At 38.4% G+C, this 27403-nt stretch overlaps 2 protein-coding genes across 4 annotated transcripts in view; one reads left to right on the top strand and one right to left on the bottom strand.

Annotated features, from left to right (window-relative positions):
* The window catches only part of MTREX (Mtr4 exosome RNA helicase), a 125009-nt gene extending 110350 nt beyond the window's left edge, over positions 1-14659 (bottom strand). The window contains exons 1-2 of the mRNA XM_050794685.1: positions 14260-14659; positions 377-514 (exon numbers count right to left, since the gene is read on the bottom strand). Of these exons, the coding sequence (XP_050650642.1) occupies positions 377-514; positions 14260-14393 (272 nt within the window). The 5' untranslated portion in view covers positions 14394-14659. The remainder of the gene's footprint in view (positions 1-376; positions 515-14259) is intronic.
* DHX29 (DExH-box helicase 29) overlaps positions 14628-27403 on the top strand; it is a 54872-nt gene continuing 42096 nt past the window's right edge. For all 3 annotated transcript variants that reach the window (XM_050794683.1, XM_050794681.1, XM_050794684.1), the window contains exons 1-5: positions 14628-15014; positions 23145-23218; positions 24428-24541; positions 25472-25601; positions 26592-26737. In XM_050794683.1, the coding sequence (XP_050650640.1) occupies positions 14834-15014; positions 23145-23218; positions 24428-24541; positions 25472-25601; positions 26592-26737 (645 nt within the window). In that variant the 5' untranslated portion in view covers positions 14628-14833. The remainder of the gene's footprint in view (positions 15015-23144; positions 23219-24427; positions 24542-25471; positions 25602-26591; positions 26738-27403) is intronic.

The raw sequence follows: 27403 nt of genomic DNA on the forward strand, positions 1-27403 counted from the left end.
TGTTCCTTCCCACTTATTCCTTCTACTGAGTTAGCTTTATTTTTTTCTTTTATTCCACTCTTCCAGTTATCCTCTTCCTGAGGCATTAACACATAAAGAAAATGTATTTCTTTAAAAAAAAAAAATCAGGTGTTAAGATTTTTTTCTCAAAACTGGATTCTAAAGTATTAAAAGATGAGTATTTTCTATATTGCTTTCCAATTCCCCAAACTTCAGTAAGTGTTCTATATTTACATGCCTGTATAAAAATAGAAAGAATACCTTCATTTCTTGAACACAGGCATATATCTAAGTAGCAACATGGAAACAAGTTTTAAAATCTCATGCAACCACCTGAATTATGAGTTATTAACATTTAGGACTTTGGAAATATTACCTTAAGTCTTCAGTTATTGACTCTTCTATCCTGGGCTTCTTTCCAAAAACGGGTTCATCTGTACCTTCGAAATCTACATCCCTCTTATTTTTTCCATTATTAGTTGATTCTGATTGTAATTTACCATCAAAACGTTTCCTGAAAAGTAAATAGTTTGGAATGAATTCTGCGATATCCACTTTTACTTTAAAGGCAACATGATAAAATACTGCTCTACACCGTTAACAGAAAGTCATGTTTTAAATAGATGAATATTACAAAAAACAACTGGCTAAAGCCCAGAATACCTTAACCTAGTAAAACTGAATACTACCGCATTTGTATTTCATTTTTCTTTGAAGGTTTAAAATTATTTTAAAATTCACATTAACATAACTATTAAATATATTTTCTTTAAAACTGTAAAGTAAAACACCATTAGACATTAACATGAGTTACTTTAACAAACATTTAATGCTTTCTCTAAAGCCATGATACTACTATTTGGAAGAAAATGTTTTTCTGTGATTAGATTTGCTGGTTAAAAGTAATGACAATAAATGATGTTTGGAGCCAGGCACGGTGGCTCATACCTGTAATCCAACCACTTTGGGAGGCTAAGATGGATGATCACTTGAGGTCAGGGGTCAGAGACCAGCCTGAACAACGTGGCAAAACCCCATCTCTACTAAAAATACAAAAATGAGCTGGGTATGATGGCGCACGCCTGTAGTCCCAGCTACTCGAGAGGCTGAGACAGGAGAACTGCTTGAACCCAGGAGGCAGAGGCTGCAATAAGCTGAGATCGTGCCACCACACTCCACCCTGGGAGACAGAGCAAGACTGTCTCAAAAAAATAAATAAATAAAAGGTTTGGTACACTGAATATCCATAGGGGAATTCAATCTGACCTTTACTTCATCATACACAAAAATCAATTCCATGTGAATTTTAGATCTAACTGTGAAAAGGCAAAAACAACAAAGAATCTAGAAGATAAAATGAGAAAATTATCTTCCGGACTTCTTAACCAGGACAGAAAATAAGGGGTGAGGACTATAAATCAATTATTAAAAGATAACCCAATTAAACAATGAGCAAAGGGCTTAGCGAGCACTTTAGAAAAGAGGATATTCAAATGGGCAACAAGCACATGAAAAGGAGCTCAACATCATTACTTATGACAGAATTGTAAATTAAATAATATTACGTCAGTGACTCAAACGTTTTGGTTCCAGAATCCTTTCTCAGTCTTAAAAGTTATGAGAAACTCTAATGAATTTTGTTTATGTGGTTATATCTATTGATATTTGCAATATTAGATATTAAAACTAAAAAATTTTTAAATACTTATTAATTTACTTTAAAATGGCAATAGTAAAACCACTACATATTAACATGAGTAACATTTTTGGTAAAAAAATAACTATTTTGTAAAAAAATTTTAATGAGAATGGCATAGTTTTTATATTTATATATTTCTCATGTCTGGCTTAACAGAAACAGCAGGACTCTCACCTGTTTCTGTATTCAACTTGTTAAGACACATTGTTTTGGTCAAAGCATATGAAGAAAAATCTAGCCTTATACAGATATGTAACTAAAAAAGGACAGGATATTTTAATAGACTTTTTGGAAAATTGTGAATTTGCCCCTCTTATCCCATAACAAAACAGTCACACTCTGAGAACTGCTACTCCATTTACAGTCATGAATTGTGCAAACAATTTTGAGCCAAAGCCAAACATAAAAATATATTTTGCATTATTCCACTTACATAACAGTCCCAAACAAAAAAAATTAACACATGTTGTTTTCAGGATAGTTATTTTTCTAAGAGGCACAGAGGGGTTTCTGTAATATTCTGTTTTTTTGCACAGAATGGTGGCTGCATGGATGTGTTCATATACTCTAGAAATCCATCCCATAATCTGCACACTTTTATGTTCTATTTAAAGAATTTTTAGGCCGGGCGCGGCGGCTCACACCTGTAATCCCAGCACTTTGGGAGGCCGAGGCTGGTGGATTACAAGGTCAGCAGATAGAGACCATCCTGGCTAACACGGTGAAACCCTGTCTCCACTAAAAATACAAAAAATTAGCCGGGTGTGGTGGTGGGTGCCGGTAGTCCCAGTTACTCGGGGGGCTGAGGCAGGAGAATGGCGTGAACCCGGGAGGTGCAGCCTGCAGTAAGCCGAGATCGCGCCACTGCACTCCAGCCTGGGCGACAGAACAAGATTCGTCTCAAAAAAAAAAAAAAAAAAAAAAAAAAGAATTTTTAATATAGGGTAACACAATAATGATTCATATGCTTGAACAACCTTTCCATAATGAAGTTCATTCTTTGATACTTAGCAAAACCTAAAATTTATAATTTCTGTCACCCCCAATTTTGCGAAAAAGCTATTCATTCTAGTCCCATTTTTGTTGCTACTTATGCGAACCTCTTCTGGACAGGCCATCAACATCCTTGGGCCTCAGTAAAATAAGACATTTGGACAATAACTAAGATCCTTTCTAAGGGTAACATTCTATTATTCTATCTCTGAGTAAGCAACAACTAAGCCACTGTATTTAAAACACTCTATCAGGAGCTGGTTCAAGTCTATAAAACAAAGAAACATGAAAGTTCCCAAACCTTTGAGAAACTGAAATTCATGGTAGAACACTCCTAGTCAGAAGTGTTAAAATTTAGAATATTTGAGTGAAGGTGTACAAGAATTTTGGTGCCATTCTTATATATTTTCTCTAAGTCTGAAATTATGTCAAATAAGAAGTTTTTTTTAAGTACTCACACTGTTAAGTGTGCACTGTTAAGTGTTAATAATAGTTAAGCAGTGACCGTTGTGCATAACCATTGTGTCTCGCCTAGAGAAGAACATGTGCCAAGCAGAAGTATTTGGTCTTTTTAAACTTTTATTTTAGGTTTGGGGGTACATGTGAAGGTTTGCTACGCAGTTAAACACATCATGGAGGTTTGCTGTACATATTATTTCATCACCTAGGTATTAAGGCCAGTGTCCAAGAGTTATGTTTTCTGCTCCTCTCCCTCCTTCCAACCCCCTACAAAGTAGACCCCAGTGTCTATTGTTTCCTTCTTTGTGTTCATAAGTTATCTTTTAGCTCCCATTTATAAGCAAGAACATGTGGTATTTGGTTTTCTGTTCCTGCATTAGTTTGCTAAGGACGATCTTATTCTTTTTCATGGCTACATAACATTTCACAGTGTATATGTACCACATTTTCTTTATTCAATCTGTCATTGATGGGCATTTGGGTTGATTCCATGTCTTTGATATTGTGAATGGTGCTGCAATGAACATTCACATGCATGTGTCTTTATGGCAGAATGCTTTATATTCCACTGGGTATATACCCAGTAATGGGATTGCTGGGTCTAACGGTGTATCTGTTTTTAGCTCTTTGATGAATTGCCTTACTGCTTTCCACAATGGTTAAACTGATTTACACTCCCACCAACGGTTTTAAGCGATCCCTTTTCTCAGCAACCTTGACAGCATCTCTTATTTTTTTAGTTCTTAGTAATAGCCATTCTGACTGGTGTTAGATGGTATCTCATTGTGGTTTTGATTTGCAATTCTCTAATGATCAGTGATATTGAGCTTTTTTTACGTTTGTTGGCCCCATGTATGTCTTCTTTCGAGAAATGTCTGTTTGTGTCCTTTGTCCACGTTTTAATAGGATTTTCTCCTGTAAATTTAAGCTCCTTATAAATGCTGCATATTAGACCTTTGTCAACGGTATAGTTTGCAAAAATTTTCTCCCATTCTGTGGGTTGTCTGTTTACTCTGTTGATAGTTTCTTTTGCTGTATGGAAGCTCTTTAAGTTTAATTAGGGCCCACTTGTCAATTTTTACTTTTGTTGCGATGGCTTTTAGGCTGGGCACGGTGGCTCAAGCCTGTAATCCCAGCACTTTGGGAGGCCGAGACGGGCGGATCACGAGGTCAGGAGATCGAGACCATCCTGGCTAACACGGTGAAACCCTGTCTCTACTAAAAAATACAAAAAACTAGCCGGGCGAGGTGGTGGGCGCCTGTAGTCCCAGCTACTCGGGAGGCTGAGGCAGGAGAATGGCGTAAACCCGGGAGGTGGAGCTTGCAGTGAGCTGAGATCCGGCCACTGCACTCCAGCCTGGGCGACAGAGTGAGACTCTGTCTCAAAAAAAAAGTTTAATTAGATCCCACTTGTCAATTTTTGCTTTTGTTGCGATGGCTTTTGGTATCTTCGTCATCAAATCTTTGCCCGTTCCTAGGTCCAGGATGATACTGCCTAGGTTGTCTTCCAGGGATTTTGTAGTTTTGGATTTTACATCTGTTTTTAATCCATCTTGAGTTGATTTTTGTACATGGTATAAAGAAGGAGTCCACCTTCAATTTTCCGCATATGGCTAGCCAGTTATCCCAGCACCATTTACTGAATAGCGAGTTTTTTTCCCATTGCTTCGTTTTGTTAGCTTTGTCAAAGATCAGATGGTTGTAGATACGTGGCCTTTATTTCTGGCTCTCTATTCTGTTCCATTGCTCAATGTGCTTGTTTTGTACCAGTATCATGCTGTTTGGTTACTGTAGCCTTGTAGTATAGTTTGAAGTAGGGTAACGTGATGCCTTCAGCTTTGTTCTTTTTGCTTAGGACTGCCTTGGCTATTTTTGGTTCCATATAAATTCTAAAATAGGTTTTTCTAGTTCTGTGAAAAATGTCATTGGTAGTCTGATAGGAATAGTATTGAATCTGTACATTGCTTTGGGCACTACAGCCATTTCCATGATACTGATTCTTCCTATTCATGAGCATGGGGTGTTTTTCTATTTGTTTGTGTCTTCTCTGATTTCTTTGAACAGTATTTTGTAATTCTCATTGCATATATCTTTCACCTCCCTGGTTAGCTGTATTTCTAGGGTGTGTGTGTGTGGGAGCGGGGAAGGTCTGTGGCAACTGTGAATGAGATTGCCTTTCTGATCTGGCTCTCGGTCTGGCTATTGTTGATGTATAAGAATACTAATCATTTTTGCACACTAATTTTTGTATCCTGCAGCTCTGCTGAAGTTGTCAGCTGAAAAGTGAGTGTCTGGGCCCAGACTATGGGGTTTCCTACATATAGAATCATGTTGTCTACAGATAGTTTGACTTTCTCTTTTCCTATTTGGATGCCCTTTCTTTCTTTCTTTTGCCTGACTGCTCTAGCTAGGACTTCCAATACTATGCTGAATAGAAGTGGTGAGAGAGGGTAGCCTTGTCTTGTGCCAGTTTTCAAGGGGAATGCTTCCAGCTTTCACCTGTGCACTATAATGTTGGTTGTGGATTTGTCAGAGATGGCTCTATTATATTGAGGTATGTTCCTTCAATACCTAGGTTACTGAGTTTTTAACATGGAGGGGTGTTGAATTTTATCGAAGGCCTTTTCTGCATCTACTGTGGTTTTTTGTCTTTAGTCTCTGTTCATGTGATGAATCACATTTATTGATATTTGTATGTTGAACCAATCTTGCATTCTGGGGATGAAGCCTACTTGACCATGGTGGATTAGCTTTTTGATGTGCTGCTGGATTTGGTTTGCAAGTATTCTGCTGAGGATTTCTGCATTGATGTTCATCAAGGATAGTGGCCTGAAGTTTTCCGTTGTTGTGTCTCTGCCCATTGTTGATATCAACATGATGCTGGCCTCATAGAGTAAGTTGGGGAGGAGTCTTCCCTCCTCAATTTTTATGAATAATATCTGTAGGAATGCTACCAGCGTTTCTTTGTACATCTGGTAGAATTCTGCTGTGAATCCATCAGGTCCTGGGCCTTTTTTGGTGGGTACGCTATTTATTACTGATCGAACTTTGGAGCTCACTACTGGTCTGTTTAGGGAATCAATTTCTTCCTGACTCAGTCTTGGGAGGGTGTATGTGTCTAAGAATTTATCCACCTCTTGTAGGTTTTCTAGTTTGTATGTGTAGAGGTGTTCATAATAGTTTCTGATGGTTATTTCTGTGAAGTCAGTAGTAACATTTCTGTTGTAACTTCTAACTGTGTTTATTTGATTTCTGCCGAGATAGAAAACAATGATGTAAGTGTTCCATAGGTTTTTTTTTTTAAGTTGGGTCCTGGCTGTATTATCCACGGTGGCCCCAGCCTCCCTAGTAGCTGGGACTACAGGCATGGGCCACTGCCCCCAGCTCCACAGTCTTGTACTTCTCTGTACAATTATATACAATCATAAATACAGACTATTTTAAAATGCTAGTGTAGAACAACAACCTTCTTAGTTGATGAAAACTGTATGAAGTACAAATATACTCAGAAATAGTTCTATTCTGAGAGCTACAAAGAAGTTAAACTGATAGTAATCCCCAATGGGTTAACTATTGCTCTATGCCACAATGGAATATGTGTTTTTTCTGTGGTTGTTGCCTCTGTCCCCCCAAAAATTTATAGAATAAAAATAATTACAAATATTTGTCAAAGTGATTTTAGACTGTCTGAGCAACCTGTTTAACACTATGAAAAGCACTGGTTTAAAATGGATCAGATGCGCATGTAAAAAACAAAACCATACAAGGATTTGAAGAAAACATGACAAAAAATCCAAGAGCAACAAGAATGACAAATGTGACTATATTAAAATTTTTCTGAATGACAAAACACTGGGGAAAATATTGCAATTTACGTTAGAGGAATAATATCCCTAGTCTATAAAGAAGTCCTAAAAATTAAGAAGGACCAACTATTCACTTTTTTCAAGATAAAAAAAAGGTATGAACAATTCTCAAATAAAATCAAATAGCCTCTGAACTTATGATGCTTTGCTTCATTCATACAAAAAGAAATATAAATTAACACGAATTGAAATACATTTAATCATCTATCTCATTGACAAAAATCCAAGTTCAATACACTGTGTGAAAAAGGCCATAAAATACTCTCCCACATTACTGTTTGTATCAACTTTTTATTGCTGCTGTAACAAATTACCATACACCCAGTGGCTTAAAATGGGCCCTCAACCCCTAGGCAGTCCATAGCCTGTTAGGAAAGCAGGCTGCATAGCAGGAGGTGAGCAGCGGGTGAGTGAACATTACTGCCTGAGCTCTGCCTCCAGTCAGATCAGCAGCAGCATTAGATTCTCATGGGAGCACAAACCCTACTGTGAACTGTACATGTGAAGAATCTAGGTTGTGCACTCTTTATTAGAATCTAATGCCTGATGATCTGGTGGAAGACTTTCATCCCGAAACCATCCCCCTACCCCTGGTCTGTGGAAAAATTATCTTCCATGAAACCAGCCCCTGGTGCTGAAAAGGTTGGGGACGGTTGGCTTAAAATAGGACAAATTTACTGTTTTATAGTTCAGTAAGAAAGAAGTGCAATATAGGTTTTATAAGACCAAAATTAGGGTACTGTGTTGGCAGGCCTGTGTTCTTACCTGAAGGCTCTGGGGGAAAATCCATTTCCTTGCCACTTCCACTTCTAGAGATCACCCACATTTTCTGGCTTATGACCCCGTTCCTCCACCTTTAAAGTCAGCCAGAGCCCCTCTATTGTTGCTGTCTTTCTGGTTCTCTCCCTTCAGCTTCCTTCTTTCACTTTAAGAGTCTTTGTTATCACTTTGGTCCCACCTGGATAATCCAGAATTCTCTCTCCACCTCAAGGTCAACTGATTAGCAGCATGAACTCCATCTGCAACTTTCTCCTTTGCCAAGTAACCTAACAATTTCAAATGTTCTAGGGATTGGGACATGAACATCACTGGGGGACTGTCATTGCTACCACACTGTTGAAAACACAAAATGGTATATCTCCTGTGGAGAGGAATTTGGCTGCACCTAGCAAAAATGCCTACTTAGTTACTCTCTTTGACCTAGTAATTCCACTTCTAAGAATCTATTCCAAAGATAAAACAGCAAACAACAACAACATGAAACAGACTTGTACAAAACAGACATTGTTGCATCATTTGTAACAGCAAAAGACTGAAAATAATACCATGTCCATTCAGAGAACATTGATTGAAGGATTGCAACTATGCAGCTGTTTAAAAAAAAAAAAAAAAAAGCTCTCTACATATTGATATAGGATGATCTCTTGGTCAAAATATCAAGTAAAAAAAGATGAACAGTTTTTAATGCTACCTTTTGCACAAGTAGTGAGAAATGAAGAAAACTGATAGACAAACATGTACATGCAATTCAGTATTTTCAAAAACAAATGAGACAAAGCAAAAACTAAAGGGGAGGGAGGAAATGGAAGAAGGGGCAAGGATGGAAGCAAGAATGTACTGTTTTAAACTTTGATTTCGGAACTATAAAATCTTTTACATAGTTTCTTAAAAAATAAATTTTTAGCAATTCTTAAAAACTGTAAATACACTGAAACAAATGAACACAATAAATATCAAATTAGTGGCATAAACATTTAGAGAAAAGAACTACTACAGAGTATTTTCACTGTTACCATGATATATTCTGAGGGCAAAAAGAACCACAACTGCATTCAATATCTTATTAATAGTAAAATTATTTTTAAACTATTATAAGTATATATAAGAAAATGTTTATGTAATTGTCAGCAGGAATGAGGATTTTCTTTTCTTTTTTTTTTTAAACATGTCTCTTTCTGTTACCCAGAAAAGAGTGCAGTGTCAAGATCACAGCTCCCTGCAGCCCCAACCTCCCAGGGCTAAAGCGATCCTCCCACCTCAGCCTCCTGACTAGGAGGGACTACAGATGCACGCCACAAGACCCAGCTAAATTTTTTTTTTTTTTGTAGAGACAGGGTTTTACCATGTTGCCCAAGCTGTTCCTGAACTCCCAGGCTCAGGCGATTCACCGGCCTCAGCCTCAGAAAGTGCTGGGATTACAGGCATGAGCCATGTGCCTGGCCTAGGAATGAGGATTTTTAACAGAAACCAGAAATGATACATTTATAAAATTCCAAAAAGTTAAATAAAAACCCTGTGATATTAATTGTATTGGAAATGTCAGTATGAATTCTATTTTTTTATAACAAAGATTCCCTAGTTCTTTGTACTGTAAAAACCTAAAAGCAATGAAATCCAGTAGCATTGTGTACCCTAAGCACAAAATAACACTTCTCATTACAAGAAACTAGAGACTCCTTAGAGATATGGCTGATTCCAAGTTTGGCACTGAAAGTGTAGTATGAGTCCAGAAAATCCAGAAAGCACATAAGCTATCAAAGACTGATGATGTATTGTCAAATAGACACAAGAGCCAACCTAAAGAGTGCTCACTGATCAAAACATTGGAAATCCAAGTTTCAAAAAACGTAACGGAAACAACTCAAATGTCCAGTAACAGAGGTATAAACAAATATGGTATATGTGTAAAACAAAATAATATTCAGCAATAAAAACAAACTATTGATATACACCACATGACTGAATCTCAGAAGCACTATGTTGAGTAAAAGAAGCCATGTAAAAGGAATACATAATGTATTTAAATAAAATTCTAGAAAATATAAGTTCTAAATAGGTGGCGATAGGGATGTATTAAAAAGGGGCACAAAAAAACTCCTGAGGGTGATGGAAATGTTTATCTTGATTGTGGTGGTTTACTGCACTTCAACTATACCCCAATAAGATTAAAAAAAAAAAAAAAGAAGAAGAAGAAATAAGTGCAAAGGAGTAAATATATAAAAATCCACTCATTCACCAAGAAACTAAACATAATCATACACCCATGTTGGTCACCACTGAAACTTCCTTAGGGCACAACTTATTTCCTTTAAAATTGTTAAACGATCAAGCATTTATCCTGCCTTTTATGAACTGTATTTCAAGGTAAACAAACAGCTGATGAGACAATGCCTTTTTAAATAGGTGAATTCCAGGCAATAAATGCAGAGAGAAATGATAAAAACAGAAAATCGCCACTGTGCAAGTACTAGTGAAGTAATGAACCTAGGCAATTATCACTAGGTGCTAAAGCCATCATGTGAAAGGTGGATGAGGGATCAGGTGATACTATTTTCACCAACTTGTCAATCTTAGAACAGTAGACTATTCAGACATTATGATGTAATGAAATAGGAAATAAATTGAACCTGAATCTACTCAAGCCACTAGATCAGAGCAGTCTAGTATATATACATACATATACAAGCTACAAGCTGCATATGTAATTTAAAATTTTCTAATACCCACATCTAAAAAGGTAAAAAGAAACTATTGAAATAAATTTTAATATCTTTCATTGAACCCAACATATGCAAATTATTATCATTTCAATTACAACTAAATTAAAATTAAGGAGATATTTTACAATTTTCATAACAACTTTTCCAATTCTGGTGTGCATTTTACACTCCCTGGACATCTCAATTCTGACAAGTCATATTTGAAGTGCTCAACAGCTATGTGAGGATAGTGGCTATTACGTCACAAAATGCAGCTCTAGGGATGAGGACAGTTTACAGAAAATACTTGAGGATACAGGAGCAAGTTAAATGACAGTTTAAGAAAACAAATCCAGGATGTGGGAAACTCCACAGGATAGATGACCTGGTTTCTCCCCTCACTCATCCCTCCAAAATAGAAATCAATAGCAGAAGGAAAAAAGAGGCAGGCTGTTGTAGCATAAAATACTTAAGGGCTATAACAATAAAAACAGTGTAGGGTTTTGTCTGAATCCTGATTCAAATATCAGTAATCAAAAAAACACCCAGGAGACAACTGGGGACATCTCACTGCAGATTCAGTATTCAATGATATTAAGGAATTATTGTTAGTCTTGTTGGATGACATAAATACTGAAATATTTAGGGAGAAAAAAACAACTTGCATTTGATTAAAAAAAAGATGTAGGAATAGACTGACCATGACTTGATATTGGTGAAGCTGAGTTATGGGTACATGAAGCTCTTCATACTATTTTATATACAATATACATAGTTTTATAATTCTCATAAAGTTATTTTTAAAAGTACTCACTGGCTGTGCACAGTGGCTCACACTTGTAATCCCAACACTTTGAGAGGCCAAGGTGGGAGCACTGCTTGAGGCCAGGAGTTTGAAACCAGCCTGGGCAACACAGTGAGACACCCGTCTCTACAAAACATTTTAAAAATTAGCAGGACATGGTGGTGTGCACCTGTACTCCTGGCTATTCAAGAGGCTGAGCCGGGAGGAATGCTTGAGGCCAAGAGTTCTAGATTACTGTAAGCTGCTAAGCACCAGTGCACTCCAGCCTGGATGAGAAAATGAGACCCCCATCTCTAAAAGATAAAGAAATAATTTTTTAAAAAAGCATCCACTTGGTCTAGAATACTAAACAAAGGGCAAGTTCCTCTGAAGTTCCATGATTTGCCCTCTATGTTACACAGATCACATGAGAATCACACTATGCATGTTAGTATGGTCACTGCAATCAAGCAAATAGGATTTTTTCTTTTCCTTTTTTGAGATGGAGTCTCGCTCTGTTGCCTAGGTTGGAGCGCAGTGGCACAATCTTGGCTTACTGCAACCTTCACTTCCCAGGTTCAAGCGATTCTCCTGCCTCAGCCTCCTGAGTAGCTGGGATTACAGGCGCCTGCCACCAGGCCTGGCTAAATTTTGTATTTTTAGTAGAGGCAGGGTTTCGCCATTTTGGCCAAGCTGGTCTCGAACTCCTGACCTCAGGTGATCTGCCCACCTCGGCCTCCCAAAGTGGGTAGAGGCATGAGCCACCGTGCCCGGCCAGGATTTTTTTTCTCACAAATACCTAGAAGACCTTGCTACAAGTGTTAGTAGTAAACAAAACCCTTTAAGCTACCAATGTTCTTCTGTTGTTTTCTTATTTCCCTTCTCTAATATTCATTTCCTAATGCAATTAAATGTAAATTAGATTTTTATTTCCTCTTTTCATTTTGAAGGTTGTTAAACAGCTTACCCCAACTACGATGCAAATCAAACTCATTTTACCCTAGCAAATTTGAGGTAAAGTATATACTAACATGGTAAATTACATATGTATTGTCTTCATAACATCATAGTTGCCCATTCAAACACTCTAGCAACTATTACTTCCTGTCTCGAAAAAAATAAAAATAATTGGTCTTCCTTTCTTATTTTCTCTGAAAAGCCTCCCCAAACTCTCCCAATCCAACTTAATGCGAGTAGACTATTTTTCCACTTTGTTCCACTCACTTATGTGACATATCACACTCCTGATAGAATTTTCTGTTATGCCTCTAATCTCTCATTTAGGCTATGTACCCTCTCCAGACGTTCTGTGTTGTGTCACTTACTTTCCCACAGGGATCTCCGCCTCAAGGAGACCAATTCAAATGATATTCAAATATATACCTCCAGTCCTGGTCACTCTCCAAAACTCTATTAAAACTACCCAGTAGACATTTTCCTATGGATATACTAGCATCCCTTCACACTGTCTTAAGCTAAATTAATTTTATCGCTATATCAAAACTTCTGAACGTCCCCCTTTTTTTCACCCTGCAATGCAAATTAAACATCTTTTGACTTCCTTTCCCTTGTTCTCCTTAATTAACGAAGGTCTGTCCATCTTTTCCTTAACATGTTCGTACCTTTTCATTCCTCCGACACTGCCCGAGCTGAGGTTCTTTTCTTTACAACCAGATAACTAACATAATTTCCTAATTTACTTTCTTATTATGAGGGTCCATTTTCTTTCTCTATACTATTATAGTACTCTGCCAACCACTGCCAAATTAATTTTCCTAAACTATCATTCTACTTATCCAATCACCTTGTTCAACAGGGTTTTAAAAATGAAATCAAGACTCCTCTGCTTGATATTCAAGGCCCCTCATGATCTCAAACCAATGTATATTTCCAGTCTTAACTCTTGTAGTCCCTAAGTTTAACAGTTCCTCTTGCCCAATTTGTGCTCCTAACAACAAAGAAACAAACTTGGCACCACCAACAATACAACTTCCTCAACTCAGAATATCCTCTTGTATGTAAGCCTTCCTGAAAGTCACAAATAGGTATCTCCCTTTCTTGTACTTTTATAACACTTAATTGTATATACCATTCATTTTAAGTTCATCACCTCATCTACACTGTAACTCTTTTATGTGTACCTATTCTCTTTCCCTCCACCGAAAATTCCTTGAGAGCAAAATCATGTCTAATTTAATTTCAAGCATCTATTGGGTATCTGGCCCCACTATGCCAAGAGTATATTTTGTTGATTGATAATTAATCACCTTACTTTGTTTAAGTAATAGCTTTTCCTTGTTCTACTATAAACAGATCTGTACACTTTCTGGTGGCTGTATGCACCAGTCTAAACATATGGGTAGGGTCCAGTAATTTTTAAATTTCTTCTCGATAAACTCACGGTAGCTAACATTCATTAGTGATAGCTAGCTGACCATGGTTAGGCACTTTACATGTATATCTCATTGAATCCTCACATCACCACCAGTGGTAGGCACTACTATCTCCATTTTACGGAAGAGAAAACTAGTACATTTTGGAGATTAAATGTCTCTCCCGTCTCATGTTATCATCTGCCTTTTCCCCTCCAAATCAATTCATATCATTTTTTTCTTAACTTTTTCACCCTTTACTCAATCATTCGTTTTGTTTATTAACGACTATGTGCCAGGTGTTGTGCTGGTGCTGTGGCTACAGAACCCAGAAGACAACCGCGAAGACGGGGATAGAAACAGTAACATCGACGTAAGGGAAGTGAAGCAGAAGCTCACGCTGCCTGCAGACACCACAAAACGCCAACACCCCGCTTCCTCGAAACAACATTCTTCCACCCTCTCCAACTTTTTTCTGGAACCCCTTAACTTCCCAACGCCCCTGAACGTACACTTCACTTTCTCGTGCTCCTTCCTAAGAGAGTAGTGTTTTCTTCCCCAGTACCGAGAAACAAAATAAAAGCAACAACTAGAACTTCTTCCTTACCCTGCCTTGTCTGCAGACCCTGGAGGCCCCTTCCATTTCCCCTTGTCCTTTTCCTTGTCTTTTTTGGTTCCCGCCTCATTGGTCGAGTCGCTCTCGAACACGCTGAACAGCTCATCTCCGAATGCGTCCGCCATCTTTCGGAGCTTTGAGAGCGAATCTCCCTCCTACCCACGATGCCCCGCGACCGAAGACGGTGACGTCTCGTGAAGGTTCAACAGTGGCCCGCAGGAGACAAAAGTAGTCGAGTCGCACGACCAACAAAAATGTTCTCGTGACGCCTTTTTTTCTCCCCCCCTGCTTTCCTTTCCTTTCCGACGAGAAGTGGATAAGCTGCTCAGTGGCTAAAGAGCGAGAGTGGCTCGCGGAGCCTGGCGTGTGGCAGGCAGCTGGCGACTCGAGGAGGCGGAGCCTGCTGAATTCGACCAATTGCGAGGCAGCGGTCGCCCCGGCCCGAGAAGCCCGGATCGAAGCTCAGGGTGGCGGCCCCGGGAGCCGGGGAATGTGAAGAGCTTTCGGCTGTGTAGTAGTAGCGCCCGGGCCTGGGCCGCGAAGGATCTTCTGCCGCAGCTGCAACATGGGCGGAAAAAACAAGAAACACAAGGCTCCAGCGGCCGCGGTGGTCCGAGCCGCCGTGTCTGCTTCCAGAGCCAAATCTGCAGAGGCTGGAATTGCCGGGGAGGCCCAAAGCAAAAAGCCGGTGTCGAGGCCGGCCCCCGCTGCCGCTGCCAGCGCCAGGGAGCCCCGTATCAAGCAAGGTACTAGGGGTCCCCCAGCCCCTGGCTGTCTGCCCTGAGACCCTGCTGGTTGTCCTGAGGAAAGGACCTTAGAACCCGGGAGGAGCTTCGGGCCCAACATTTCTATCTCCCAACACTCGGGCTGCTAGCTCCCCATGGGGTGGCCTTGTCTTAGATTAAAAGTCGAAGCTCTTTGGGCCTCCAAAATTCTGACAGTAACCCTGTTGCAGCCTGTCATCTCCCTTTTAATTCACACTTTTTCCCCTTCTAAAAACAAAATAATTCCATTAGCTTCTGTTTCAGCAGGGATCCATCCTGAGTACCATCTCAGCTAGCTACACTAATGCAAAGACGAGTACTGAGTGGAGTTCCTGACCTCCTGGTGCCAGCCAGCCCCATTTTCTGTCTGTCCTTCATATCATTTTCAGCAGCAATCTAGTCTCTCTATGCGTTCTGGAAAAATCAGTACTTAATAAAAATTACAGGACATACACACTGGTTACACATTGGTTACGTGTAACCTATTGTAAAATTGTCCGCGCTTGTTTCTGCCGCCATGTATTTTTGCTTACTGAACAAATTGATTTGACAACTCAACTTGTAGATGGCCGATTCCTGCTGCAGATGAGCAGGCCACTATTACGGTTGAGCTCAAAAGTTGAACAATTACATGCTGTTGTGTTCTTCTGGGGTTGTTTGCTTGTACTTATTGGAATATTCAAGAAATATTTGCTGAGCATTTATGTGTATATACGCAAATATTTAGTATGTATCTGATAAGATATGAGGAATGTGATGAGCAAAATAGAGACATCACCTCATGGAGCTTGCCAGTCTAATGTCAGAGATAGGCATTAACTGACAGATAACGCACACAGACATATTTATAGCCTTATAATAGATAAGTGCCACAAAGAAAAGCCTGGGAAGACAGTTTAACAGGGTAATCTGATTTTTCTGGGGATGAGCAGGTATCATGGATAGTGTCTGGAAATGTAACTGTTAAGCTGAGATCAGGAGGATGAAAAGGAGTTAACTCTGTGAAGCATGGCGAAATTAGTATTCCATGTGGGGATAGTGAACATCATGTGTAAAAATTTTGAGTCAGGAAAGAGCTTAGGGCTCTTGAGGAATTCATAGAACATAAAGCATTGCCAAAGGAGGAAAAGAGATGAGACTGAAAAAGTAGGCAGGTACCAGACCTTTACCTAGAACTGGTGGAAACAGTTATTTGCCTTGCAATTTATTGTAGTGTTTTAGCTACAGAGTTAGTATGCTTGTAATTACAAATACATAGAATTTCTCCCTGACAACTGTGGCAGTTTTACTGTATGGATCAGCCTCTTTTTTACTTTTCCTTTGTCTTTTACTGACATTCCTGTGAATTATTTGAACTGATAGTCATTTGTTGTATTCTTTGTCTTCCCTTTCCTCCAGCCCCAAAATGTGACCCTTTCTCAAGGTGTCAATCCTTGACAGTATAGTTCACTCCTAAAGTCCTTCTAGAAGTGTTCATCTATTTCCATTACTTCTATCTTTTCCTTTATAGATGGCCTGTCTTTCAAGCTCAAGTCGGCAATTTATACATTTTCCTAGATCCTCTGACCCTATTTTTTGCAAGCATCTCAAATTTAACAGGGCTAGTACTAAACTACTCTTCTTTCCCCAAACTAACTTTTCCTTCGACTTCCTTGTTTCTGTTTTTCCATATTTCGCTTTGCATTTGTGTAGTTCACACCCTAGTCTAGGTACCTGTGAATTCCTGGAGTACCAACAAAGTCTTTTAATAGGTCTCCATAGCTGTGCTCATTTTGCTTCCTCCAGTTGGTCTTGCGTATCAACATCAGACTGGTCTTTCAGAAATGCTGCTTTGGTCGTGTAACACTTCTTGTTTTCTTCCATGGCATCCTCACTGACTTTGCAATGAAGTCCAAATCATTTAGCTAGCTTCTAAAACCCTCTTTCTAGCCTTTTAATATTTCCTCTATTCAACCATAGCAAATCTGGTGTGTTTTCATTTCTCCAAATGGAGCTCTTGGCTTTCTTCTTCATATTTATTCTTGCCATGTTTTTCTTCATAGTGTGCAATCTGTCCCTAACATCATCTACCAAAACCTTAAAATATCCATTTCAGAAATGACAACTCCCTTTTGAATTCTTCCTGCTATTCACAACTGACGTATCATAGTTGTTTAAATCATTCTTTTTGATAGTTAGGTCTTGCCTTATGATATGTAAAGAATTGTACATTTTATATATCCTACAAAATTACAGGAGGTAGGAACTGTTTTATGGATATGTGTTAACATTTCCCCAGTATCTACTCCAGTGCTGTGCATATCGTCATGAAGAAAATTTCTTGGATAACTGGTAAGGAAAGTTCAAAGGAATTATTAAGACCAAGAAATCAAGAGAAAAAAACTAGAGGTTATCTACTAAATTTGCACATAACTTTTGGGTTTATTTTGGGGTGCTTTTAATATATAATATAACATATAATAAATCTATTTTGGAGAAAAAAAGTGGAAAAATGCTCAACTCTGTGTAGTTCCTAATGTAGATTTAATGGTTCTACTCTACTTCCATCCCTCCGTATCTTTCCAGTTTGAAGGATTGTACACAGCACAGCTGGTCAAAATTGTCCTCTATTGTAGAGGTACATAATTACCAAATGGCTTGCACAATTTGGGGTATTCTTACCACTCTTTTTTTTTTAATTTCATTTGTTCATCAAAGAATTTTTGAAGAGGCCAAATAGGGAGGAGGGTAGGGAGAGGTTCAGTATTAAGTAGGATGGTCACGGAAGGAAGGCATCATATAAGAAGGTGACGTTTGAGGAAAGGAGGCAGGTAAAGTAGTTACACAGATGACTGGGTAAAGAGCCTTCTGGGGAGAGGGAACAGAAGGGCCTTGAGATGCAAGCCTAGAGTGTTACAGGAATGGCAAGACCTTTCCCCATCTTTCTTTTACTGTCCTCCCCTTTGCCTTTTCTTTTCTTTCTTCTTTCCATTCCTGTGCTTTCGCTTTAGAAGTGCCACTTCATTAGCCTAATTATAATTAAGCTGCTTTATCATGTTATAACTGAGACCAAAATAAGAGGTTCAGTAATTTTTCTCTTCCAACCAAGAGGCTTGTGTTTCTGAAAATTCTTGAACCTAGTTGAGGCTTAAAATTTTAAGAGGGGAATAAGAATGAGGAATGGATGTCACAAATTTATAAAAGCCATTATAATTTTTTTTTGTAGGGTCACCAAAATAGGAAAAGTGCTATGAGGAACAGAAAATGGTGACTTGGTAAAGATTAAATAGAGAACAGAGGGTCTATTTTGGTTTGGAATAGGAATAGCTTCCCTTAGAAAACATTTAAACTGAGATGATCTGCAGAGTATTTGTGGCAGAGGGAGAAACAAGCCTAAAGACCCTAAGGTGGAAACAAGTTTGACATGTTGTAAGAAGATGGTGCTGTGTGGCTGGAGTGAAGGAAAAAAGAGTTAAAATGTGGCTGGAAGTCTGGGAAGGAGCCAGAGCAAGTGCAATGGGAAGTGGGGGCCGGTGTTGGTATTAAGTAAAGGAGAAACTTTAGCTGGTTTACATTTCAAAATGATTAGTCAGGCAGCCCTGGCGGTATGTACTTCCTCATAGGCCTTAATTGCTCAGACTACATCAGTTCACCCTCATCTATTCTCTTGGCACTCTGCACTTCCCCTTTATTATTCATTTGAGTAATTAGTTGCTTACTAATTATATTACTGTTCCAGATTATAAGCCCCATGAGGACAGGGACTGGATCTGTTTACCACCAGAGTCCCTGTTTTGGTCCCTTGCTTGATTAACCATTCTGCAGATGTACACACTGTTGATCAGAAGGGAATCAGAGTGCTAACAACTCAAAGTGAATGTCTTAGTCATAGTGGGTCATTAGCATTGTTTTTTCCTTTAAAATACAGTATAAAAAGAATATGTAGCAAAAGAAAAGAATATTGGGCAATAAGAAACTGATTCTAGTTGATTTTTTTTTAAAATTAGCTGAGTCATTTTGAGGAAATCAGTTTGTCTATGCTTCAACTTTAATGTAATAAATATTTTTGAGAGCCAGCTATATATGTTGCATCGTCCTATGACCTTTCATTTATAAATTTGGAATTCATAATACTTTGCCTTGGAGATACTGCATACTAACATCCTTACTTCCAGTCAGATTTCCAGTAACTTCCACCATCTTTAACACAAGATCAAAAATTGTAAAAGTCTCCAGGCAATAAGGAAAGTAGCTGTCATAAATCTTATGCACTTTACTTGGCAAAAGTGAATGTGGCCCAGTGAATGTTCCTTGATTTCTCTGATCATTTTTCAGAAATTCAGCTCTTTTATTTACCCTCTGGAAGTTTGCAGTATAAGCCCATTTCAAGGAAGTGATACAGTTGAAACTCTTAGGTGAATTGTTTGGAGGAGACAAATGAGAATTTACTTTAATCTTTTCAACTGGGTAAATTAAAAACCAACCAGTTTGTTTTTTTGTTTTTGTTTTTGTTTTTGTTTTTGAGATAGGGTCACTCTGTCGTCCAGTGGGTCACTACAACCTCTGCCTCCCAGGCTCAAGCAATCCTCCCATCTCAGCCTCCCAAGTAGCTGGGATTACAGGCACAAGCCACCACACCTAGCTAATTTTTTTGTATTTTTTGTGGAGATGGGGTTTCACCATGTTGCCCAGGCTGGCATTTTTAAAGGAATTTACAGTCTTACTCTTGTCAGTAACACATCAACTTTGAACTGTTTCTCCGTGTAATCTTCGTAACGGACTGCTCATCTATCTGTAACTTTTTAAAAGGGTTATAACTGGGGTCTCTTGATGCATTTGGGGACCTCTAAAACTGCATGGTAAATTTGTTCACAAGCTTACTATAATTGATAAGATCCCCTAGGAATAGTTAAAGACTACTAAATATATACTCTCCTTTATGACCGTTGGCATGAATTTATGAGAGAGATTGCTAGAATTAAGGTAAAGTTTGAGACTAGAAGATAAGGAAACTAACAATACTATACCAGAGTTGTTATTATCTTTTTACATATGCCAGGTAGCTTTGGGTACCTCCGACATAACTATAGCACAGCACTAATTCAGAGAACCACAAATGTTTCTCTCAGACTGCCCACATGTACAAGTTAATTTCAAGTAGTTATTCTCAAAAACTTTTATTCTTTTAAAATATCTAATTATATTAGCTACCATCTTAAAACGAAGAACTTAATGTAACCCAGCAGAGAGTAAAGTCTTTGACTTTAAAATCATAAGAACATTTAATGTTTAAATGTCTCAAAGTAGAAAAAATACTTTTTTTATTTTAAGGTGTATAAAAACCATGCAAGTAGATTTATGATTCTGGAATCATTATCTTTTTATTTATTTATTTATTTTTTGAAATGGAGTTTCATTCTTGTTGCCCAGGCTGGAGTGCAATGGCGCAATCTCGGCTCACTGCCACCTCCACCTTCTAAGTTCAAGCGATTCTCCTGCCTCAGCCTCCCGAGTAGCTGGGATTAGAGGCATGCGCCACCACGCCGGGCTGATTTTGTATTTTTAGTAGAGATGGGGTTTCTCCATGTTGGTCAGGCTGGTCTCGAACTCCCGATCTCAGGTGATCCACCCACCTTGGCTTCCCAAAGTGTTGGGATTACAGGCGTGAGCCACCACACCTGGCCTGGGATCATCCTTATACAGCAGTGGTTCTCCAAGTGTGCTCAGTAGGTCCTAAGGAACCTGAGACTTGTTTGCCAAGGGCTCCATGAAGTGAAAACTATTTTCATAATAATTCTGAGATGTTATTTGCCATTTTTCATGCTCATTTTCTCATGATGATGCAGTGAGGTTGTCCAGTGGCTACATGTTGTGTAATGTTACAGCAGATTGAATGCAGAAGCCAGATGTTATGAACTGAATGTCTGTGTCCTCCAGAAATTCGTGTGTTTTTCAACATACCCACAGTGTGGCTATAATTGAAGATAAGGACTGTAAGGAAGTACTAAGGTTAAATGAGATCATAGGGATGGGGCCCTGATCCAACAGGATTAGTGTCCTTATGAGATACCTAAAAGAGCTCAGTTTCTCTGAGTAAGCACAGAGAAAAAAAGCCATCTGAACATATAGCAAGATGGTGGCCACCTACATGCCAAGAGAAGAGGCCTTGGAATGAAACCTACCTTGCTGATACCTTAATCTTGGACTTCCCAACCTCCAAAACTATGAGAAATAAATTTCTGATGGTAAAGCCATCCAGCAGTCTGTAGTATTTTGTTGTGGCACTCTGAGCAGACTAAGATACCAGGTATTAAAGAGATTTGCAAAAATGGAAATTTTTTTTTGTCTTGAAAAATAGAGTCATTTCATCAAAAGCATCATTTATATTTACGTAACGGGTTTATTTTTATTAATATTATTGTTTTGTTGAGGTTCTTTTGTTTGTTTTTTTGAGACAGAGTCTCCCTCTGTCGCCCAGGCTGGAGTGCAGTGGTGCAGTCTCGGCTCACTGCAACCTCCGCTTCCTGGGTTAAAGCAGTTCTCCTGCCTCAGCTTCCCAAGTAGCTGGGATTACAGGCATGCATCACCAGGCCCAGCTAATTTTTGTATTTTTAGTAGAGATGGGGTTTTGCCATGTTGGCCAGGCTGGTCTCAAACTCCTGACCCCATGTGATCTGCCTGCCTCAGCCTCCCGAAGTGCTGGGATTACAGGCATGAGCCACCACACCTGGCCTATTTTTATTATTATTAGAGACAGGGTCTCACTCTGTCGCCCAGGCTGGAGTGCAGTGTTGCAGTCACAGCTTACTGCAGCCACTACTGTAGCCTTGAACTCCTGAGTTCAAGCAGTTTTCCTGCCTCAGCCTCTGGGACTTCAGACATGCTACCACGGCTGGATAACTTTTGTAGAGGCGAAGTCTCACTATGTTGCCCAGACTGGTCTCAAACTCCTGGGCTCACGGGATACTCCCACCTCAGCCTCCCAAAGTGCTGGGATTACAGGCAAGAGCCACTGCACCTGGCCAGATTTATTATTTTCAGTGAATGAATGAATATTTTTAAATTTCCCTTTTAATTTATAATATGCTAAGTATCAACAGACATAACCCACATAAACAAAAACTATTTGGATCCTCAGTAATTTTTAAGAGAGTAAGGGGTCATGAGACCAAAAGTTTGAAAATAATGTGTATTGCTTCCTGGTTACTCATTGTTAGAGGATTGAGACTAGACAGCATTTCTGTTCACTGGAACAGACTTGGCAACTGTAGTGGGTTGAGTGAGTAGTGTCCCCCCAAATATTCATGTCCACCTGGAACCTCAGAATGTGACCTTGTTTGGAAATAAGCTCTACATATCTATGGAGCTTGAGATGAAATTATACTAGATTTAGGATGATCCCTAAATCCAATGATGAGTGTCAAGAGAAAGGAGAGGGAAATTTGGACCCAGAGACAGGGAAGAAGGCCGTGTGAAGGAGGAGGCAGAGACTGGTGTTATGCTGCCACCAGAAGCTGGAAGAGGGAAGGAAGGATTCTTACCTAGAGCCTTCAGAGAGAGTATGGTCCTGCTCACACCATGATTTTGGACTTCTGGCTTCCAGAATTGTGAGAGAATAAATTTCTGTTGTATTTAGCCATCAAGTTTGTGGTAATTTGTTATGGCAGCCCTAGGAAACTATAGCAACCCTGGACTTCAAGGAGATAAGATGATAGAAACTCCCACCTCCCTTTTCACTTAGCATACCACCTTCAAGAAAGAGTGCTTTTTCTTTAAAATTGTCCATCTACTCTGCCAACCATCATATCTTCTGAGAAGTTTTGCCTCAGCTAAGTGCTAGGAAAAAAGCATCAGACTAAAAGATCGGAGGATAAAGATAGATTTAACCTAAAAGATATGTAGGCATTTGCATTTTATGAGAAACTGATTAACATGGAGGAATGCTAATTGGCAAAATGTTTAAAATTTAGAGAGGATATTGCTACCTACTAGATTGAGTTATTTGGTGAAGTATTGGGGGGGAAAAGCTGAAATCAAATATTTAATATTTAGCATTCTTTAGAGGAAAATTAAAATAATGTAATAGATATTAATCATTAAATTGCCTTGTCTATTTGTTTGTGTTATTTACAGGTCCAAAAATTTATAGTTTTAATTCTGCAAATGATTCTAGTGGTCCTGCAAATCTGGATAAATCTGTTTTGAAAGTAAGTAACCAAGGTTTTGAGTCATTTCCAGAAATGTTCCCCCCTTTTTTCCCCAAAAAAAGATGTATCCTTAAATGTAAGAAAATGATGGAGTGTTTTAAATTTTTGTAAATAGTACTCTAAGAGCTAATCTCTACTAAAAAGAAGTAAATCATACACATATGTTGAGAGACTGTAAGAAATGAAGGAAGGTCTGGTTAAGATCTAAACTTCTAAGCATGGCATATACATTTTTTCAGGTCTGTCTTAGAATACCTTTTCATCTTCCTCTCTACTACTCTGATCTTTATTTAATATTTTAGTTCATGGGACATCTCATGAATATCTCTTTTGTTCTTCTAAATCTGTGATTTTACAACTTCAAGCTTTTACCCATGTACTCTCTGCCTAGAGTGCCCTTATTTCCCGTTTTTATTTGTCAACCTCTGTGACCTCTATGAAGTCCTTTATAACTCATCAAGTTGATTTTCTTGGTGATTCTGCTATTACTTGATATATCATTTTTGAGAATTGGCATGCTGGGTTATAATTTTTCTCTTTATATATATTTTTTGGGCTAGACTGCGAATTTCTGAATTATATTTTTGGGCTGTTTATAGTAGGCATTTAGTTAAAAAAGTAATAAATGGAAGATATTTTTGTAAGTAGATGCTTGTGTACTTTTAGGTCAAAAATAACAAAAGAACAGAAAATAAAATGCCTAGTAGGAAAAAGTAGGAATCAAAGTCTAGAAGCCAAAAGAATTTGTGTAGCTTCTTATTATATATTTAGTTTTCAGTTTTACTTGTTATACCTCTTTTTAGTGTAGCATTCATTCTTTTAGGTTGTGTGCTTGCGCTGGTTTACATTAAGGCAGATTTCTGGGCTCCCTACAAGAATTCTGATTCAGTATGTTTGGGATAGAGCTGAGGAATCTGTCTTTGTGACAACAACCCAAGGGTAGTCCAAGGACAATGTCTTGTGACATTGCCCTTGAGAGGCTTTTCCTTGCCATGTGTTATCTTGTTGCTTTTTTCATGCCACATTTTTTCTTAAAGAAATGATAGGAATGTGGTCAAATGGGTGGTAGTCCAAAAAATGATAATTACTGTATCTGATTTTAGCTGAAATTTTGGGGTTGGTTGGCAGGAATATAGAAAACTGTATGATAAGCTTTTAATTTTTTAATAATTTAGCTTCTAAATGATATGACCTTTTTGGCCTTAACAGGTGGTAATTAATAACAAACTAGAGCAAAGAATTATTGGAGTGATCAATGAGCATAAAAAGCAAAATAATGACAAAGGAATGATTTCTGGAAGACTTACTGCCAAAAAATTGCAGGTATTTTGCAAACTTTTTTAACTTCCTTAGTTTTAGTGAAGCATTTTTAGACAGCTCCTCATGTGAGATAAAAAATGGCTTTACAACTTCCATTGAGATTTTATATAGATCATGTCCATCTCTTAGAGAAGGAATTGTGCACACATTAAATCAAGGAGGTGCAAGTGCACACATTAAAATGGTGATATGAAAATTAAGGTATATCCCCAGAATTATACTATTTAGCACCTACTATGTTAGATTCTGTGCTGGGCACTTTGTTTACATTTTCTCTGACACAACAGTCCTATGAGGTAGATGTATTTGGTTCCATTTTTTCAAGTGAAAGAATTGAGGCTTGCAAAGATGACATAAATGATACTGTAAGGTTACTAGTAAACAGGGTCTGGATTTGAACCCAGCTCTGCCTAACCATAATGATTATGCTTTAGAAAGTATGTTAAAATGCTTTATCTTTATGTATAAAGATATTCACTGAACCACAGCTTGTAATAAACAAAAAAAAATATCCTAAGTGTTCAGCCATAGAAAAATATAAAATTAAATTAGGATATGTCCACCCAGTGGAATGTTATGTAACTATTCAAAGCGATGATGCAGAGTTTCTACTAACTTTGGAAGGTGCTTATGTTATATTATAATGTTAAGTGAAATCTATTTTTACAAAATCATGGAAAAATGACTAAAAGAAATATACTACATTTAGTATCTTTGGACAGTGAAAATATGAATAATTTCTCGTGGTTCTCTTTTTTAAAGATCTCTGGTTTCCAAATTCTTAATAAACACATTTCATTTTTAACTGAGAAAAAAAAGATTGTTTTGAAATTATAATTTGTGTCAAAGTTTCTGGTTTAAAATGAATGGAATAGTTAGTAATATAGGAAGGGAACTGACAAATGTGACTTTTTTTATATTTGCTTGTCATAGGATTTATACATGGCTTTACAAGCATTTTCATTTAAGACAAAGGACATTGAAGATGCCATGACCAATACACTCTTATGTGGAGGTGACCTTCATTCTGCCTTGGATTGGCTCTGTTTAAACCTTTCAGATGGTAAACAGTATCATTAAATTCTTTCAGTTTCTAAAACCTTTGAAGTCGTTTTGGTATTTGTATCAACCTTTTGGCTCATACTCATATTTTTTCACTGTCATAATTATTTACTTTTAAAGTGTTCTTACTTCTGTTCTTTTCAGGATATTTTCCTTAGAGATTGTGACCTATGCAAGAAAATACTATGTTTTGTGTTCAGTTGTTGATTGATATTTTGCTATGTCCTTAATACAAGGTTTGCGTGTCTCCTGGTTTTTGGTTTAGAAATTAGGACTGTCGGCCCGGCACAGTGGCTTAAGCCTGTAATCCCAGCACTTTGGGAGGCCGAGGCAGGTGGATCACCTGAGGTCGGGAGTTCGAGACCAGCCTGACCAACATGGAGAAACCCCGTCTCTACTAAAAATACAAAATTAGCTGAGCGTGGTGACACATGCCTATAATCCCAGCTACTAGGGAGGCTGAGGCAGGAGAATTGCTTGAACCTGGGAGGTGGAGGTTGCAGTGAGCTGAGATCGTGCCATTGCACTCCAGCCTGGGTAACAAGAGTGAAACTCTGTCTCAAAAAAAAAAAGAAATTAGGACTGTCCTTGGATGTATAGTATTTTATTAAGCAGAAGATCATGATTGTAATCTTTGGCAACAATTTGGAGTGCAAATGGCTTGTGGTGACTGAGGATGCTACCACATGCTATGGCAGACAGCCAAAGAGTGGGAAGGATTAAGATCTTATGACAATTTAGGAGCCTAACTTTGAGGGTGAAATAATGACCAAATAGAAGAGGGTTAGCTATCATCTGATGAATATGTTCACTTCTAGTTTGACAAATAAAACCAGGTTCATCTTAGGATTTCTGTTCTTAGGAGATGAGGGAATAGAAGAAAATTAGGTGCTCTGAGTCTAGACAAGGTTTACAAATGCTTAACAAATATTTGTGTGTTTTATGTATCATATGCCTGTTTATTTTCAGCGTCGTTTCTTTTATTTTTAAGATGCACTTCCTGAAGGATTCAGTCAGGAATTTGAAGAGCAACAACCTAAAAGTAGGCCTAAATTTCAGTCTCCTGAAATACAAGCCACTATTTCACCTCCATTGCAACCTAAAACCAAAAAACATGAAGAAGACCCTAAGATTAAGGTAATTTAAGAATTAAGCATTTAAAGTTGTGTAAAATCAGAATGGAGCACATGTAACTGTTCAAAGAGTATAAATATTAGGTTTCTGTAACATTTTTACTTCTTACAAATAACTAATTGGTTTGCCAGACTTTTCTATCACTGTCTTAGTTATCATTATATAACAAACCACCCCAAAATGTAGTGGCTTAAACCAACTATTGTTTCTCATGATTCTGCAGTCTGTGCTGGGCTCAACAAGGTGGTTCTTCTGTTCCAGGAAGAATCTTCCAGGGCTGGGACATCCAAAGTGACTTCTTCACTCCCATGACTAAGCTGGAGGCTAGCCAGGCATCCCTCTGTCTACGTGTTTTTTCTACATGACTAGCTTGGGTTTCCTCACATATAGTGGTCTTAGGGTGGCTGGACTTCTTTTTTTTTTTTTTTTTTTTTTTTTTTGAGACGGAGTCTCGCTCTGTCGCCCAGGCTGGAGTGCAGTGGCCGGATCTCAGCTCACTGCAAGCTCCGCCTCCCGAGTTCATGCCATTCTCCTTTCTCAGCCTCCCGAGTAGCTGGGACTACAGGCGCCCGCCACCTTGCCCGGCTAGTTTTTTGTATTTTTTTAGTAGAGGCGGGGTTTCACCGTGTTAGCCAGGATGGTCTCGATCTCCTGACCTCATGATCCGCC

This window comes from Macaca thibetana, chromosome 6 (assembly GCF_024542745.1).
Source record: "Macaca thibetana thibetana isolate TM-01 chromosome 6, ASM2454274v1, whole genome shotgun sequence".
Taxonomy (NCBI): Eukaryota; Metazoa; Chordata; class Mammalia; order Primates; family Cercopithecidae; genus Macaca; species Macaca thibetana.